Genomic DNA, 17266 nt, shown 5'->3' on the forward strand with positions numbered 1-17266 from the left:
TGAAACAGAGCTGTTCAGCATCCCCGCGACAAGCTTATGAAGACATAGGCTCAGCACAGGAATGTGAATAGCAGCAAGCAGACAAAAGTTTCTGCAGTAACCCCTCAGTGCTTCCTCAAGGGCCCCTTCTAATCATGAAGTTTTCCTCTGTATGAGCCATCCTTCTTTGTCCCTTTGTATGCCCTGCAACTTCTTGCAGGAGACTGAGTATTTGGAATAGGATGATGTGACAATTGAGGATGTCAGGTTCTCCCCATCCCCAGCGTTTCTTGTTTCTGCTTATTACAATAGTCCTTGTTCATTTCTTTAGTGAATTTTCTGATCCACTCCTGCGAGTTCTGTATTCTTTGTCATGTGTGGTCCCTGAAGTCTTTGTCCCATTAGCCCAAGGGTCAGCTAGGGTTTCTGAGTCTACCGGGTCTTCAGATGTCCTCCTTGGGAAAGAGGGTGAGTTAATTCTCTATGTGAGAGGGAAAGCAATCATATCCTTTGGTGAAAAGAAAGAGAGTGTGGTGGCCAGCATCCACTTCTGCTTTCACTCTGGCACACAGAAGACTATGTTTCCTAGACCTCTTGGTTTTGGAAAGGATATGTGGCACCTTCCAACCAATGGCATCACTTTTAAGCCAAAGAATAAAAGAGGAGGTGTAAGACCCTAGGTTCTCTTTCTGTCCTTTGGTGGCAACTGAAGAAGGCATCAGTTTCAGATGGTGTACCAACAAGATCGTGGGGCCTCCATCAGCCTTGCCCCACGTGACTTAGGAAGCAGGGGTCCCTTCACCTCAACTATCAATGTATGATGTAAATCTGAGGAGAAATACATCTTTAGTCATGAATTTCTCAATTGTTGCATTTATTACCAGAGCATTACCTAAGTTATCCTGGAGATTACAATGACCTACCCTCTCAGATTGTCTAACAGATCATTCTTCCAGAACAGCATTTGCCGAATCTCATGCTGCTGTGTTCTGCATTAATGTCTCCTGATTACTGCCTGTCACAGATGGAGCCCTGGAAAGAGACTGTGAGGGGGAGGATTCCATGTGGAAGGTTTAGGGAAGCGTTCTGGGGAGATATCCCTATGGGAAGTTAGCAAGGCGGGGATAGTTGAAGGAGAAGCTGAAGGCCAAGACAGTTGCCACTGAGTCTCTGCCAACTCTCAAGGATCTCTGGAGCTGGGACAGCCCTTTGGTGTTGTCCCAAATTGAGACCAGGCTTCTTATTCCCTTATCAGCCAGACATGGGCCTCTGGCTGTCCCTCGAGAGGACTGTGTCCTAAGGTTAGGCGGTTCCCTATGCTGTGGGCATGTCCTGTGAGGGAAAGAGCTGTGAGCTGTCCTCAGCCAATGTTCCCAGGAGCAGTGCGGTGGATGCATTGGCCTTGAGCATGACCCTGGGCTGAGTCTCAATGTTTCCATGGCACTTCTTCTTCACCCTCATCTTCCTTCCCAACGCAGTTAATAATCTCACAAACTGAGAAGTCCTTGGGATGACATACGTAGAGCTTCTGCCTTTCCCTATGATTGGATGAGAGAACTCATTGGTGAAGACCGGAATCTCTCTCTCCAGAATCCAGACCCCTTACCCAGGGGCTTTGGTAGATCTCCAGAAGTGTTCCAACCTTAGCTGCAAATGCTGAAGTTGTTCCTAAAACAGTGGCCCCAGTTTTGCTCTAGTCTGGTGGTTGTAGTTAGAGAGAGTTCAATTCCCTAAGGAGAGTCAGAGTGGTCTCCAAGGTCTTGTGGTCACTGGGACAGGCAGTGTACACATCAAAACCTAAGGGCAGGTTGAGGAGTCAAGAAGGGTTCTCATTGGTCTCCTCAATGGTGAAGGAAAGGCCAGTACATCTTGGTACCTCTTCCAGAGCCACCAAAACCGAGGGGGCAGCAGTCAGGTGAATGGGGCAATCATGTCATTCAGGGAGAAATCCTAAGGCGAGCCAAGGGAAAGGCAGTGTTTGAGAGTCAGGTTTCCCATTCCCATTTCCCCAGAGACCCTCCTGTCTTGGCAATTGGAGGTGGTATGAATATGGTTCCCAAGGTTCTGGAATACTCTGGCATGAATCCCTCACTGTGATGAGACAGATCACCAAGAGAGGCTTGCGGGACACTGTGAGTTGGGTGAGGTGGAATTTAACTGGATGGTATGGCTGTCAATGGGACAGATTTTTTTGTTAGCTCCTGTAAATGGAAGATGCATCAATGAATGGACCACGTGGCAAGATATTCTTGAGGGACGTGAGTGAGGAGTACAATCCCATGTCTGACACCACTTTGGAAAGACTGAGTTCACTCCTAATGTGATCTTGTTTTCACTTACACTGGAAGACAAGATGCAAGCACCCATCCCCACCTTACACCTGCAACAGTTTAAACAGAACCCTGCTTTCCAGTTCCTCAAATATTCTGATGATTTCTCTCTGACACTATATGCACCTGAGGGATTTCAAGAGATTCACATTGTTATTTTCTCTTCCCTTTAGTTAGCTCTTGGGAAGCCAGTTTTGGTAACTCATACTTTCCTTCAAAAATTAACATGTCATCCAGATTTTCTAACTGCTTTACTCATGGACTTCAGCAAACAATTTCCAATTTGGAAACCCAAAGATGGGATAAATTGTCCCTCCTCTGCCACAGCTGTACCCACGTGACTTACTGAATGTTGCTACCTGCCGGGTTGGCTCTCAGGAGCACCCCAGTCCTGGAGGAGACACTCGTGGGACACCCGTGCCTTCATCCCAGCCCTGGACTAGCCCTGGGACCTGCCGCGACTCTTTCTCCCTGGAGGGACAGCACAGCCTTCCCCACCTTCCTCTGGCAAGTCTCTTTCCTGGGTGGCTGTGCCGCATCAGCAAGGACCTGGGCTGCCGGGAACCAGGATTGATCCTCAGATTCTGGCTGTCCTGAGATGGCCTCCCTGGCAGAGTCCGGCCTGCCAAGTGTCTGAGTGACACTTGCAGTGATCAGGAAGGAGGGGATAACTCAGAAGTGACAAGCGATTCATCTGCTCCTTGCTTACATGGTGTTTCCTGGGGATGAAGCTCGAAAGGCAGGGAGGTCACCCTTTAGCTGTTGGTTCTCAGGCGGGTTCTCCGGTTGAGCCAGACCAGTGTCTGTTGGACACCCACATGGGGAGCATTTCCGGATTATACTTGGTGAGGCTGTGTCCATGCACACCCACAGAACATTAGTTTGGTGGCATCGCCCGCAGGACCCCCAACTCACACCTTTCTTAGGCCTCATCTTTCCAACTTCCCAACAGGAAAGGTTCACACCTCGATGACAGAACCACCGCCAAGACTGTGGAAAAGACTCCAGTCACCCCAGGGGCTACATGCTTCATGGGCTCGGGCCCAGCTGCCACTTTCGGAAAAGCCAGTCAAATTACACCAGAGTGTGTAAACTGGTGATTGTCCAAGTCCATGGACCTGAGAACCACACGGGCCCAGAGGTCACCCTGGGCAGCAAGGAACACTGTGGGGTCATTCCTGGTCAGGGTGATGGTCTGTTATCCTGGAAAACCAGAGCTCACCTGGGATCCATCAGATCCAGCCTGGAAGGAGTGGCCATGATGGACCTGACAGAAAGGCTAGGGGCATCTAGGGAATTTCTGCCCTAAGAGAGAATTGCATGCGGAAGTGCAGGGATGCTGAAAATCCTAGTTCACAGGGAGCACCAGGTTCGTGGAGGGAGACCCAGCTGTGGCGCTAAAATCTGCCTCCCCAATCTTTCCCCTTGGAGAGAAAATAAGCAGGAAGTGGGAATCAGAGTCATGGACCCGAATCCCAGGAGGACCAAGCCCAGGTCAAAGGTGAACAGGGAGACCCTAGAGGGGCCCAGAGAGGGAGGGTCCTGCCTGCCCTTAGTCCCTTTGCACAGGACCTTCCTCTAGCCTCGCCCTCTCCACGTGCACATTTTGAGGTTTTACAGGATTTTCCCCACTTACAGTGGATGCAATTCCAGGGGCTGAATCAGAAAACAAGTTCCTCATTTGGGCAAGAGGAACTGGGAAAATGTTCCCTCGTCCTCCAAGTGCAGAAAGGCAGCCACGGTCCTGGGCAGGAATTGTGCTAGGCACAGGCCAGGGCCAGCTTTTTGGCTATTGAGGAAGGTTAGGTCTGAGCTAACATCTGCAGCCAATCCTCCTATTTTTGCTGAGGAAGACTGACCCTGAGCTAACATCCGTGCCCATCTTCCTCTACTTTATATGCGGGACACCTGCCACAGCGTGGCTGGACAAGGGATGCTTAGGTCCGCACTCAGGATCTGTACCAGCGTACCTCAGGCGGTCAAAGGGGACCATGGGAACTGAACCGCTGCACCACTGGGCTGGCCCCAAGCAAGTGCTACTTTTAAAGACACCCCCGTTTCCGTGGCTGTTGTTCTGCCAGAGAAAGTCCCTCCAACGTCTCAGCCCCGGGAGATCGGAGGGGCTGCTTCTGCTCCAGGACCAGGTGAACCACACTGCAATGATCCTGTCCTCTGAGTGAGGGGGACACGGGAATGTCCTTCAGCAGCCAGGGACGGCACTGGCACTTCTCTCTTCATCACATGCCCTGAGCTGAGGACTCTGCGAGGTTTCTGAATTCAAGGAGGAATGTGAGATTCTGGATCTCATTTTCATGAGCACAGAGAGCGAAAGAACCACATGTCCACCCCCAGGCTGAGAAAAAAACAGAAATTTAATAGAATACCCAAACTTAGCATTTATCATTGACAACAAAAACATGGCCCCTCCAAAGAGGGAAATAGGCGCTGGGGAAAATGTGTGAGGGAGATGGGGGGATCGTCCACTCCGTTGTTGCCTTCAGGGACCCCAGGAAATGGATCACAAAGTTTTTATTCACATCAGCCTCTGAGAGGTGGCCCCATGCACCTGAGTGTCCCCGCTGTGTCCCTGCTGCAGTTCAGCTGGTCTCAGGAGCATCATCTGCCACCACCGCTGGGCTCTTATTTGGGGGCCTGGTGTCTGGATAGAGAGAGGAATTTCCTAGGGGGCCTCCCCCAGAAACACAGCATACTCTCCCCCCTCCCCGCACCCACTGTACCCTGTGCCCCAGCCCCGGTTCTGAGTGCTCAGTCAGCCAACAGCACCCCATGTCCCTGACACAGGGGCTGATATTTAGTGTCACCCACTTCACAGAGGAACAAACCAGTCCCAGAAATGCGAGGGGAATCGCCCATGACAGGACTGCTCAGCGGTGGAGCTGGGGCCCCAGCACCACAGCTGTCTGACTCCCCTGGCCCAGACTTGGCCTGAATCTGTACTGAGCCCCTGGATTCAGCCACTGCCAGTCCAGACACTCACTCAGCCCTGGGCGGGAAGATGAGTGGCTCTTCTTGTCTGTGAAGAAGAGTCGAATCTTTCTGGTCCACTGGTATCGTGGCTCCAGCTGACAGGACAGGCTGTAGCTACAGGACAGAGTCGAGTTGTTGGCTCCCAGGAGCCACGCCTGAGCTGTGCCTCCCAGAGCCTCCTAGCAGCTGGAGTCCCAGGGCCCCAGGGGTCGCCATGCAGCCAGATCTGAGGCTGACCATGGAGCCACGGCCATGGACACTGGAGCTGGTCTGCAGAGAGAGTCTGCCCTGCCCTCACCCAACTCCTGCCCCGCCTCACCTCGCCTCCTCGCTCAGGGGCTCCACGGCCTGGAACCAGGCCCCAAAATGCTCATCGGGCTGCACGGTGTACAGATTTGCAGCCTTCTGGACCATCTCGATGTCCTTGATGAATTTGAATTCCTGGGACAGAGGAAGGACAGGATGGAGACATGGCCTGGGTGGGGTACCCTGCAGGGCTCTTGGAGGGGGTGAGGAGGGGAACAAGGAGCCAGTGTGGGGCCTTTGCCAACTTGGGAACTCTCCTTCCCTGCAATTCCAGTCAGGACGTGCCTGTTCTCACAGTTGGCCCGAAATAGATCCTCTACCAGGAAGGGGTCATTGATGCCAGCCCTTCCCCCACCCGCCAACACCATAGGATCCCCAGCTCTGTATATCAAACTCTGCAAATAAATGTCCGACCCCAGGGATTGAGCTAGAGGGCTTGTTATGAAAGGGGGGCTCTCTCATTCCCACACACCCACACTCACCACAGTGAGGCCGCAGCTCCTTACCTCATTCCGACAGCTGAGCACATTGCCCTGGAAGGCAGACAGCCGAAGTCCATCAGAAACAGCCCCCTTAGCCCAGAACTAGCCCCCATCCCACCCCTTCCAGTGTTGCACTGCTGCCAGTGGGCAGGCCCTTCCAGAGACCGGACTTGGACCTGGGCCAGGCTCTGGGCTCCAGACCTGGGGGCAGAGGAGCTGAGACCTTGTAATCTAACCCTCTCTGATGACACATGGGGAGACTGAGGCCTCAGGCAGGAAGGGACAGCTCAGCCACTGATGTGCTTCCTGACTGGGAGGGGCCCGACTTCTCTTCCCTCATGGGCAGGGCCAGAGGGAGAGGCTGAGTCCAGCTCAGACACCACCTCCTGGGGCCACACAGTCAGGCAGCTCTGAGCCTCAGCAGCCCTGGGAGCCTGGATGGCGGCCTAGGCAGAGCCTCCCATCACTCATTGCTGAGATGGGCCTGATGCCCTGGCTTCCACAGGAGGCTGGGAGGCTCTGCAGAGGACCTTTCCAAGTGTGAGAGCTCAGGGCTCAGGCAGGACTCTCTCCTCCCAAACCCTCAGGAGCCTGATCCCACGGCCCCACCTCCAGGCTCACTCACCTCCACATAATAATCCGTCTCATCATGCAGCAGCTCCAGGTAACTGAAGATCATCTCGAGGGAGGGGATGACACCCTGATCCATGAAGGTGGGGACGGTGATGAGTTCCAGCACTCAGGTGACCCCATGAACCCTCCCCTGAAACCCCTTACCCCAGCCACCTGCCCACCCCAGGCTCCCACGTACAGTAGCCTAGGACCCTCAGGAGCCCCCACCACACACAATGCCCTCCTCCCCTCCCCTCCAGGAACACCAAACTCCCCCAGTCACGTCCCAGGGCTGGGTGTGGGCCAATCCCAGGGAGTGTGGCCCCTGCCCCTCCCCACCCCAAAACCATCCTGCTCTCAGCCCTTCCAGGCCTCCTCCTGCTCACTGCCAATGCAGGCCCTTCAGGCTCGGCAGCCACAGCAGATACGCTGGAGGAGGAAGGCCCCTCTCCTAGGGCAGGCCTCTAGCTGGGAGGGGGAGCACCCTCTCTTCTGACTCCTGGGCACCTCCCCCCAGGCACCCTCACCTGCTGCTGCCGCCTCTCCCGGGCTCTATGGCGGCCCCTCTGTGCAGTGGCCAACACGGAGGTCGCCTCCTGTCAGTGCCAAGGACAGGGTCAGAGAGGCCCTGCTCCCTTCCACATGTCCCTCAAGGCCCCTGACCTCAGACCCTGGCCATCTGGCTCCAGTCCCCTGCTGTCTATGCTGTTCCCACCTTCAGGGTGCTCTGATTCTAGACCAGTCCTGGCTCCAGGACTCACTCTTGTGTGACCTTGGGCCTGCCCAGGCCTCCCTGAGACTCTTTCCTCATCAGGAAAGAGTGGGGAGAACTCCACCTGCCTCCAGGGCTCTCCTGAGGACTCCCTGTCATCTGACTGTCATCACTGCTCTCCCCTCAGCTCTCAAGGAGGAGCCAGCACAAATCTCCTCCCATTCCTGTCCTCCCTTGGACGGTATCACCCCACCGTGAGGCCTGCACCATGTCATCTCCCTCCATTTCCCAGAGGAGGAGACCGAGGCCCACAGAGGGGCAGAGACTTGCTCAAGGACCCACTGAGGAGAGGCCACTCTCTGTCCCAGCCAGAGTCCCTGTCCCTGCTGCCTTCACCCCTCGCCCTGCCCCACCACTGACCACGGTCCTGACCTCTGCACTCCCAGAGTGTGTCCCAACAATAACCAAACTGAGACATGGAGGGAGAGGGCAGAGGGTGTTGGTGGTGGCCGTGCGGCATCTCCTTCCTGCCCCACCGACAGGGATCTCTGAACCCCAGGATGGCCTTACCATAGCCTCACTTCCTAGGATGCCCTCAGGATGTTCCCGGCCCCCTCGCACACCCCTCCTCCCAGATCTCCAGCCCCAGGTTACCTTCAGGAACAGTCTCTTGCTCACATGCTGCTGTCCCCTGCACCACTTCTTAAAGGTGTAGGAGCTCTCCCTGGGGGAGTGGGAAAGAAAGAAAGAAAGATTATGGGGTGGTTGAAGGGCAAATCCCATTTGTTTGAGATCCCAGAAGACCCAAACAGCCTGGGGCCTGGATGAGGGATTTCACTGGGTTGCTCTGAGCCCCGAGGTCCCCATGGGACTGGGGAGGGGCCTCTCCTGTTGTCACCTGGGGCCTCCATTCCCATATCTACCACATAGATCTGTTTTGAACACTCTTGGTTTCAGTTGGATGGAGATTTCTGTTGCTGCAAAGGAAACACTTGAGAATCTCCAACTGGGCTCAAGTCAGGATCTGATATTGAAGGAAATGAGTTCCTGGGCAGAACCGCTGGCCTAAGGGCCCTGAGAGGCTCAGAGACCCAGGAACCAGATCAGTCCGTGTCCCAGGCATTCACTTCTCCCAGGTGGTCTCAGCTGACTGCGGGGGCCATGGCCACCCAATGCTGGGTGCAGGGTCCACCTCCCCCTCATGGTGCTTGGATGGAGAGCAGCCTACCCACCTGGACACTTGTCCCCAGGTGTCTTTGAGACGCTTAATGGCAGGGCTCTGCAGAGCAGAAAGGATTGTGTGGAAGGATGCGAAATTTCTGAGGCCTAGGCACCCCTAGGGAAGGGAAGAGATTGAGCTGTGAGTGGGGGCTGGAGCTCTCCAGCTCTGGATTCTGTCCCCTCATGGACTTCTCCTGTCCTGGATGAGACAGATGCCCAGGAAACCCAGGGAGGGCACACCTGGGACCTGAGGAGTAACACTGCCAGGCATAAGGATTTTTAGCTGAACACAAGGAAGGAGCACAGGAAGGAAGTGAGCTTGCCACCACCAGGACCTCAAGTCAAGGTCAGTGTGGCCCTGGCAGGAGTGTCTAGGGCCAGTGCAGGGACTCAGACCACAGACTTCAATATCGACAGCTGAGAAACAAGAGGCAATTCCCATGACTCCAGACAGGGCCTCCATGGGCCTCCCATGACTTACCTCGGCCACATGAATCCACAGCTCCACCATCCTGGCCCTGTCCTGCGCTGTCATGCCCAGGGCCCCGAGGCACGTAGCGATGACACTGTTGGCCAAGGTGTTTGTGTGTGCCACAGTGTCATGGATGGTGGGTGCCAGGTACTTGTGGTCCCTGTGGTCTCGCTGGGACCAGATGGAGCCCAGGGAGTGGGCAGGCACCAATTTCTTGAACAGCTCCTGAGGAAGATTCAGAGTGTTGCCAGCACTGCCTCACCCCAGCTCGGCATCCATGGTCCTCCACAGTCCCAGGCGGGTTGAGGACAGAGCGGGAGCTCAGGAAGAAGAGGATGTGATCTCTGAGGTGTGTGGGATTCCCTGGGTTTTGTCTGTGTCCACTGAAGGTCTCAGCACAAGATGACCCGGGACACAGTGCTGTGCAGAAGGGAGGGCATTTGCTCCCAGCCCCATCTCACTTCCTCCAAGCTCCAGAACACAGCCCTCACAGGCCACCCCAAGGGACATCTTCCACCCATCACAGTCCCCCTTGGGTCCCACTCCCCATTCCCATGCACATTCCCCTGAGGCAGGGAGAAGCACCTGCTTTATCTGATTGTCTCCGCTGGAGTCAGTACACATCACATGCCTGATACGTGCTGAGGATTTGAAGGCCCCCTGGGCACACGCGTGATTGGCCCAAGGACCTGGCAGCACTTCAGTGAGCTCCCTCCTGCACCAAAGGGCCAGACCCTGCCCAACTTCCTCTCTGTTCCACCTCATTCATCGGCACAGCCACCCCGTGCAGCAGGTGCTCTTAGTGTCTGGCTCTGCTGTGCACGTGGGGACAGCGAGCTCTTGGGGTTAAGAAAGTGCCTAAGTCGCAGTGTTGGTAACGGGGGAGCAGGAATGTGGACCCAGATCATCAGATTTTGGATCAGGGAATGGCAGGTGTGGGGCAGCTCACGGCACAGGAAGGCAGGGCCCCCCTGCCCTGCAAGCCCTGCTGCTCACCGCCTCCATCCTCGTCAGCTGCTCTGCCACCAGCCGGGGAGGGAAGTCCAAGATGTTCAGCTTCTCCTCCCTCAGCTGGTTTTCGGTGGTCACAGCCCAGGGTTCAGTGGGCTCTAGTTCAGGAGCTGGCACTGGGGCTGAAGCTAATGGTGCCCCTTCCTCCAGCCCTGTAGGGTCCGATGCAGGTGACGCTGGCTCCAGCTCTGCCACGGGTGGTGGGGCTGGAGCTGGAGATGGCTCTAGCCCAGGGGCTGGTTCTGGCTCCGGCTCTGGCTCTGGATGTGGCAGGAGCTTTGGAGCTGGCTCTGCAGCAGGATAAGGAGAAAGTTTCACCCACACACCTGACAGTTTCTGTGCCTTTCCAAAGACAGGAAGGACTCCACTGCCTTTAAGGGAACTCTAGCCCATGAACCTCAACACAGACAGTCTTCTCAGACTCCAGTCCCCTCACCTTTCTGTTTGGCCTCAATGTCCTTCAGGTGCTCCAGGTGTCCTGGCAGAAGGTAGGCATGGCACGCCACATGTGAGCCACCAAAGCTGACGTGCAGAATGGCCAGCTGCAGGGTCCAGCATGGAAACTGTAGGGGCTCCCTGCAATCCTGCCCTTGGCCCAGCCAGGTTCCCAGCAGGAAATAGATAGCACTGAAGGGAGGCAGATGGGCCAGAGAGTCAGTGGCCCGGCCTTTCCTTAAACACCACCCTCCCAAGGCACTCTTGTTAGCATCTGGGCCCCTGTGCCATCTCCTCCCCCTCCAGAGGAGGGGCCCATCCCAGCCCTGAGCCCCGGCTGGCTGTCCTGGCTGTGGCAGGTCTGCTCATCCAGCAGGTTGAACACAGAGTCTGTGAGAGTCTCTTTTTCCCACCCACACTCTCCTCCCCAAGGGTCTGGACACAGCCCACCCCAGCCCTCCATGCAAATGGGCCACTGGAATGAAGACTCGAGAAGATCTGTGAGCAGCTTGCTCACACACCTCCTACTATGGACCTGGCGGTGGTGCTCACAAGGGGTGGATGTGGAGAAAGGGAGGCAGAATGAGCTGGGACTCTGCTGGGATTGGGTCTCTAGGAGGCAACTCAGCCCAGCCTCCCTTCCGGTTCTCAGGGGGCCTGGGACCCATGCATAGCTCTCTTTGAGTCCAGTCCTGCCGGAGTGGAAGCCATCAGAACTCAGCCCTCCCATGGGAATCACAAGATGGGTGAGATGCAGGGTTCTCCCAGGCCTGACCCGGCCACAGCCTCCATCCTCTCCCCGCACCCTGTTTGCTAGAGACAGGAGGCCCTCCTTCTCGACCCAAAGACCACTCACTTTGGGAGGTGGCCCTGTCCTCCAGCATCCCGCACGCAATGGGCCAAGCTGCCTCCATGTGTCCCAAAGGGGATGAGGGCATCAGCCGGGATGGAGGGTAGATGGGACCTAGGAATGATGTCAAGTGTGACTGACTCTCAGATTAGAGAGGAGGCCCAGGGAGGCTGTCTGCTTCATTTATTGAGTGACACTTAGTGTGTCCAGATGCCCTGCACACAGTACGTCCTTCATAGACATTGTTAAATGAACTCCAACCAGAACCACCGCAGGTGTCTGAGTGGGCCTGTGGCCCCTCTGCGGGCCTAGAGATCCCTAAGTGGCTACACCAAGGACAAGCACCAGGGCCAGCTGGATGGCATCTCAAACTCCTTGACAGGGTGCTCTCCAGGTGCTTTTCCAAACTCAAAAAGCCACAAGCCAGTGAAGGGAGAGGAAGACTACTTTTCATGGGAGGCAGAGAAATAATCACCACCAGCAACCACAGCATGGCCCACCACCCTCTCTGCAGAGCCGGGCACCAGGGTAGCACCTGAAGGGCTGATCCCACTCATTCCTAGGAGAAGCCTAGCAAGTTCATCCTCTCCCACCCCACGTTTCCGAGGAGCCAACTCAGGCTCAGAGAGATGTGGTGACATTCCCAAGGCAAGACACAAGCTGGCAGTGGGCAGAGTCACCACTGTGCTGAGGAGGAGGTGGGCCGTCACCTGGGAAACAGCTGGTCCAGCACCTGGTGGGCTGTGCTGGAGCCTGAGTAGCTGCAGAGGGAGGTGATGACACTGCAGAGGACTCTGCTGGGGAAGGCTGGCAGCACAGTCTCTGAGAGCCTCTGCATCATGCCTGCCTGGAGGGCACGCATCCTGCAGGCCTCAGTTACAGACAGAGTGGACTCATCTTCACTCTGGGTGGGATGAGGAGGACACAGGGTCAGGGCCACAACTGCAAACCACCAGGATTATCAAGGTCTGCAGCTGACACAGGAACTCCTAGCCCCTCCCAGACGTGTGCGACAGGAGACACAGGGGCTCCCACACTCAGCAAGGCTCTGGGCTTTCAAAGTACAATCTGACTTTGAGCCTGCAAAGGATTCCACATTGAGCTCCCTCGAGGCCATTTGCTCGCCGAGGGACAACAGACCTCCCTCTGTGAAGAGCACCAGCCCAGTGAGTCCTCAACAGACACGCCCTCTCTAGAGAGGAGAACAGAGGCTTAGGCATGCCAAGTGGCTTCTCTAGGTCCTGTGGGTCAGAACTGAGGACCGCCCAAACTGGGGGCTGAGGGACATCCCCTCTAACTGCCTGAGGCTTCATCAGACCCTGACCCGGAGGGAAATGTTATGTGGCCACCTCACCCCTCCCAGGTCTGGAAACAGTGTAAAGGGCAGTGACACGTTCTGAGAATCCCTTTGACTTCCAAAACACGCTGATGGTTATTTCTCTTACATTAAAGGGAGTTTGGAGACCCTCATTATCGAGGTTCCATTTTCCAAAAAAGGCAAAATTCAAAGATACTCAGGGCCTATTGGGAAGTGACAACGACATCAACGTTTTCTCTAATCTTCCTAGGGAAATGCAGAGAGTGCCCTCCTACCCTCCTATGCAGCTGGTGGGGAGGAGCGGAAGTCCAGATTCCTTTGGGACTGTGGGACACTCAGGGGGGACAGCCCTGTTAGGGTCCCAGGAGATGGGCAGTTTGAGTTTTTATTCTGGGCCTGCACTGGTCATCTCAAGGTTCTGGGTGGGAAGACCCCTCCGTGCCCACTCTCACCTCAGAGCAGCCCAGGTGATTGATGGTGGTGCGGTGCAGCTGGCCCCTGTCCAGGGAGATGGAGTACCCGAAGCCATCCGTCAGCTCTTCGACCACCTCCTGCATGCAGCTCTGCAAAGACAGTGACCGAGAGCTGGGCCAGGAGGTCTCAGGGGCCTGCCTCGACTTGGCCACAGGAGGTAACCCCAGCACAGATCAGGTACCGAGCAGCATTTGCATAGACCTCCAGCCAGGGAGGGAATCATATGACAACCGGATGGATCGGGACTAACCTATGGCTAGAGGAGCTTGGTTCCCAGCACCCACTCTCCCATCCTTCTAGCCACCACCTAGGCTGGGAACATGACACACTGCCAGGCTTCCAACACCGAGTGAACAGCTCCTACCCAGGGTGGGTCCCCGCTCTGCCCCGCCATCCATCTCTCACTCCCCTCCGACAGACAAGTAGGCTCAGAGGGGTGTGGGGGTGGCATCCAGTTGTGGCCTAACCCGGTTGGCTTTCCCTGTGTTACCTGAGTGCTCCTCCTGCCAATTGGACAGAGGTGGTGCAGGTGAGGGCCAAGCCAGTGTCTATAGTGACTGAAAAGGCTCTTTTTCTTGGCTTTCCTGAAGCCAGAGCCTCCACAACTCGGGAGACAGCAATAGAACATCCTCTTGTCTTCAGTGTCACCACTCAAGTGGGCTCGATAGGATGTTATGTCTAGAATGTGGGCGCCTGGAGACCAGTGTGCTAAGTTCTGTTGGAGTCTGTCTCCAAGGAAGTGAGGTCACTTCCTCAAGGTTCCCTTACCTGGGCCCCTTCCTTCAATCACACCCACCCAAAACCTCTCTGGGATCTTGGCTGCTCACCCTCCTTGCCCATGTCACCTCCAGAACTGTACACAAATAGCCAGCACAGATCCCAACACAGGACCTTGAGATGGAACCAGTGCTCCAGCTTGAGGACATGCAGCTGAGTTCCGACCTCTTTTTTCCTACAAGCTCTGTGTCCTGGAAATGCCATTGGGCCTCCCAGGGCCTCCTCAATCACCCAACCTGCACGATGGGGACGAGGCCAGAAATAGCTCCCTCGGGACATCCTCAGGTGTAGAACAGACAATAGCGACAACACCTGTGGTCTGGTTTGCATGTGTCTGATGCACACACTTAGAGATGAAAGAATGACAAGAAGGGGTGGGATGTAGTGTGGAGTACCCCTCAAAACAGGACTGGGTTCCAGCTCTGTGACCTTGAGAAAGTCACTGCCTCTCTGGGCCTCGTTTCCAGGTCTGCACCTCTAAGAGATGGAAATTAGGGGAAATTCAGATATTTCCATTCACTGGCATGAACCTTGCACGGTCTCCTGTTTGACTTAGAATCAGACCCAAGTGCCTTGTGTCGGCCTCTGTAGTGGGCAGCCTCCACTATGGCTCCTGGTGCTCACTGTCTTCTGCTGTGCACGTCCTTGTGGAACCACAAGTGGTCAGGAACTGCCTTCTGAATAGAATGCAGCCAAGGTGATGGGATGGCCTGCAACCCAGGGTTAAGAACAAAAAGCCTGGCCCTTCCTTCTTACTCATTGGCTTTAGTCTCCTCTGTCTTTCCCTCCTTCTGTTTCCATCTCTCTCTCTCTCTGCATCTTATATCTCTGGAACTGGGGGAGCAAGTGTGCATGTTTTCAGTTGTCCTATGAAGATGTTCCATAGGAGAGAATGGAGGGAATGATCGGCCAACAGACAGGCAGGAACTCAGACTTTCAGTCCAAACAAACCCCGTCAACATGCATGTGAGTGAACTTGGGAGCAAACCCTCCACGAGTCGAGCCACAATAGAGCTGCAGCCCCTGCTTCACAGAGACCTTGAGGCAGAGGTACCCAGCTAAGCTGTGCCCCATTCCTGGCACACAGAATTTGTGAGATGTTAAGGATTTGTATTTTCTAGGTGCAACGTCTTAGAGCAGTGTCATCAGAGAGCGACGGGAAAAGCACAGTCTGCCAGTTCCTGCCCTCTGGCCCTGCTGTCCCCATCTAACCTCCTCTCTCTTCTCAGGCTCCTTCCAGTCCAACTCAATCCACTGTCATCTGTTCCCTGACTGGCTCACTAATCCAGGAGTGATTTACATGGGCAATATTCGTGTTCTACCATCTTTTCGTTGATTGGCAGGAGCTAGTATTCTTTACAAAACTTGTGTATTTTTACACAGGAAAGGATAGGTGAGTTCTATAACAGCCCTTCTTGCAAAGTTCTCACTAACGTATTGAGTCTCTAACAGAATCCACCGCTGGGAACTTCACAAAAGATCCTGACCTTTACTCTCTGGTTTTAGATATTCCTGATTGGTAAATTTTCTTGACTCCTGGCTCCTTTCCTGAGGTTCGTCCACTTAGAACAACGTAGGACTGCAACCTCTTGCCACTTGAGAAGTAGTGGTTCAACTCTATGATGATGTTGGTCTTGCTTTCTAAGTGTGTGTGTGTATGCATGTGTGTATGAGACTGTTTTCTGCATCTTGCCACGTGGGTCAGATTGACTCCTTTCCTTGGAAAAATTGTCCCTAACCACTTTCTCTGGGCTTTATTTTCACGTCTTGAACAGTGCTGTCCAACAGTAGAATTTCACACTCTATCTTATGAAATTTAAACTTTTTTAAAATACTCACATTTAAAAAAGTAAAAATAAACAAGTGAAACTAATTTTAATGGTATATTTAAACCCATTATAACCAAGATATTACCATTTGTCCAGGCAATCTATGTAAAAATTAATAGTGAGATAGTTCACATTTTTTTTTAATGGGATCAACAAATCCATTTACATAGTCTCCGTTTGTAAGTTGAAATTTTTTACATATGCGGTTTCTGTGTCCCCCACTCAGAACATGGGCTGACTTGTGAGAGAGAAAATAAAGCAGAACAGGCATAAGTAACGATCACTGTCAATCCAGCTCAGCACGAACACTCACAACTGACAAAAAGGCTGTCCCTGACCAGGGAGTAGAGGCCCCTCGGGGTCACATGGTGGATCAGCTGGCTCAGCACCCAGGAATGCTGCTCTCTGTCACATGGGGTCTCTGTCACACTCTCCATCATGAGCCATGGGGTCAGGGTGGTAGGTGCAGACAGCTTCCATGATGGAGGCTGCCCCTTCCTCTGCAGGCCCGGGGAGAGAGGAATGTGGGGACTCTAGAGAGATGTCCTGAATCCTCTGATGAAGGGGACCAGAGGGAGGGAGGAGCAAATTGGCAGTCAGTGGGAAGAGTGAAAACTGGGGTGGTCACCGAAAGTGTTCATGACTCTCAAATGCTCAGAAAAGGGACTTCCCTGAGGGAGATCAGTCTACAGCCCAAGACAAGGGGCCCAGGCTGCTCTTCTTGAACAAGGATCCAAGCAGGGGAGGAGGCAGGAGGAGGACGAGCAGGAGAGACAGCAGGTGGGGTGCGGCTGGCTGGGACACATCCTGCCGGGAGCTGTGGGCACCAGGGTCTCATCAGGTGCTGCAGGACTCTCTCAGTGGAGTTCAATGTGGCTGAGCTCTTGCTCATGTCTGTCAAATACTGGATGTTGGAGATGGTGGAGTTGAGTGTGAGGGCCTTCAGGTCGTGCCCCTTGGCTGCAAGAAGAGAGGGAGAGAGATGGCCATCACTGAGAGCTGGGCTGAGACCAGATCAGAAGCCTGAACTCAGTATCATCTGTTGCCTTTGCTCCCAGTGGAACCACCACCCAATGCTGCGCTCATCCAAGTTGAAGCCAGCATATCTCTCAGCTCCTCCTCCCGCACCTGCCGGTAACACCAATTGCACCTACAGATTGCTCCTCAATGCATTCCTTCTGTTCATTCACGTCCCATGTAGGTCTTATCTTTTCTCACCGGAACCAACACCCTAACATGCTCACTGGATGCATTGTCTAAAGGATGTTCTCTGCCTTGAACATTAGAAGCATTTTTCTGAAATGAAGATCTCACTAGAACACTCCTGCTCTAGCATCACCCATGGCTCCCTAAGGCCTTCAGGGTTAAGTTCAAACTGCTTGACCTGGCCCTCAAAGCCCTTGCACATCTGGCTCCTGCTGACTCTTCAGCCTCATTGATGCATTCACTCTGAGTTAGGCTTTATGCTTC

General features: G+C 54.4%; 2 protein-coding genes across 2 annotated transcripts in view; both read right to left on the reverse strand.

Moving 5' to 3' along the window:
- LOC111772043 (uncharacterized) overlaps positions 1-4302 on the reverse strand; it is a 45052-nt gene extending 40750 nt beyond the window's left edge. Inside the window, exon 1 of the mRNA XM_070259409.1 lies at positions 4272-4302. Within this exon, the coding sequence (XP_070115510.1) occupies positions 4272-4302 (31 nt within the window). The remainder of the gene's footprint in view (positions 1-4271) is intronic.
- Positions 4303-4663: 361 nt separating this feature from the next.
- Positions 4664-13841, reverse strand: LOC138922948 (ral guanine nucleotide dissociation stimulator-like). The gene is made up of 14 exons (XM_070259407.1): positions 13681-13841; positions 13169-13279; positions 12109-12302; positions 10550-10740; positions 10099-10403; positions 9112-9327; positions 8642-8745; positions 8064-8133; positions 7225-7293; positions 6711-6785; positions 6110-6136; positions 5617-5738; positions 5308-5411; positions 4664-4968 (listed from the first exon to the last, which is right to left on the reverse strand). Exons 1-14 carry the CDS (start codon positions 13816-13818, stop codon positions 4907-4909), a joined length of 1788 nt encoding a protein of 595 aa, XP_070115508.1. The 5' UTR covers positions 13819-13841; the 3' UTR covers positions 4664-4906.
- Between the last annotated feature and the right edge of the window lie 3425 nt (positions 13842-17266).

The sequence above is a fragment of the Equus caballus genome, unplaced genomic scaffold (genome assembly GCF_041296265.1).
Source record: "Equus caballus isolate H_3958 breed thoroughbred unplaced genomic scaffold, TB-T2T haplotype2-0000437, whole genome shotgun sequence".
Classification (NCBI taxonomy): domain Eukaryota; kingdom Metazoa; phylum Chordata; class Mammalia; order Perissodactyla; family Equidae; genus Equus; species Equus caballus.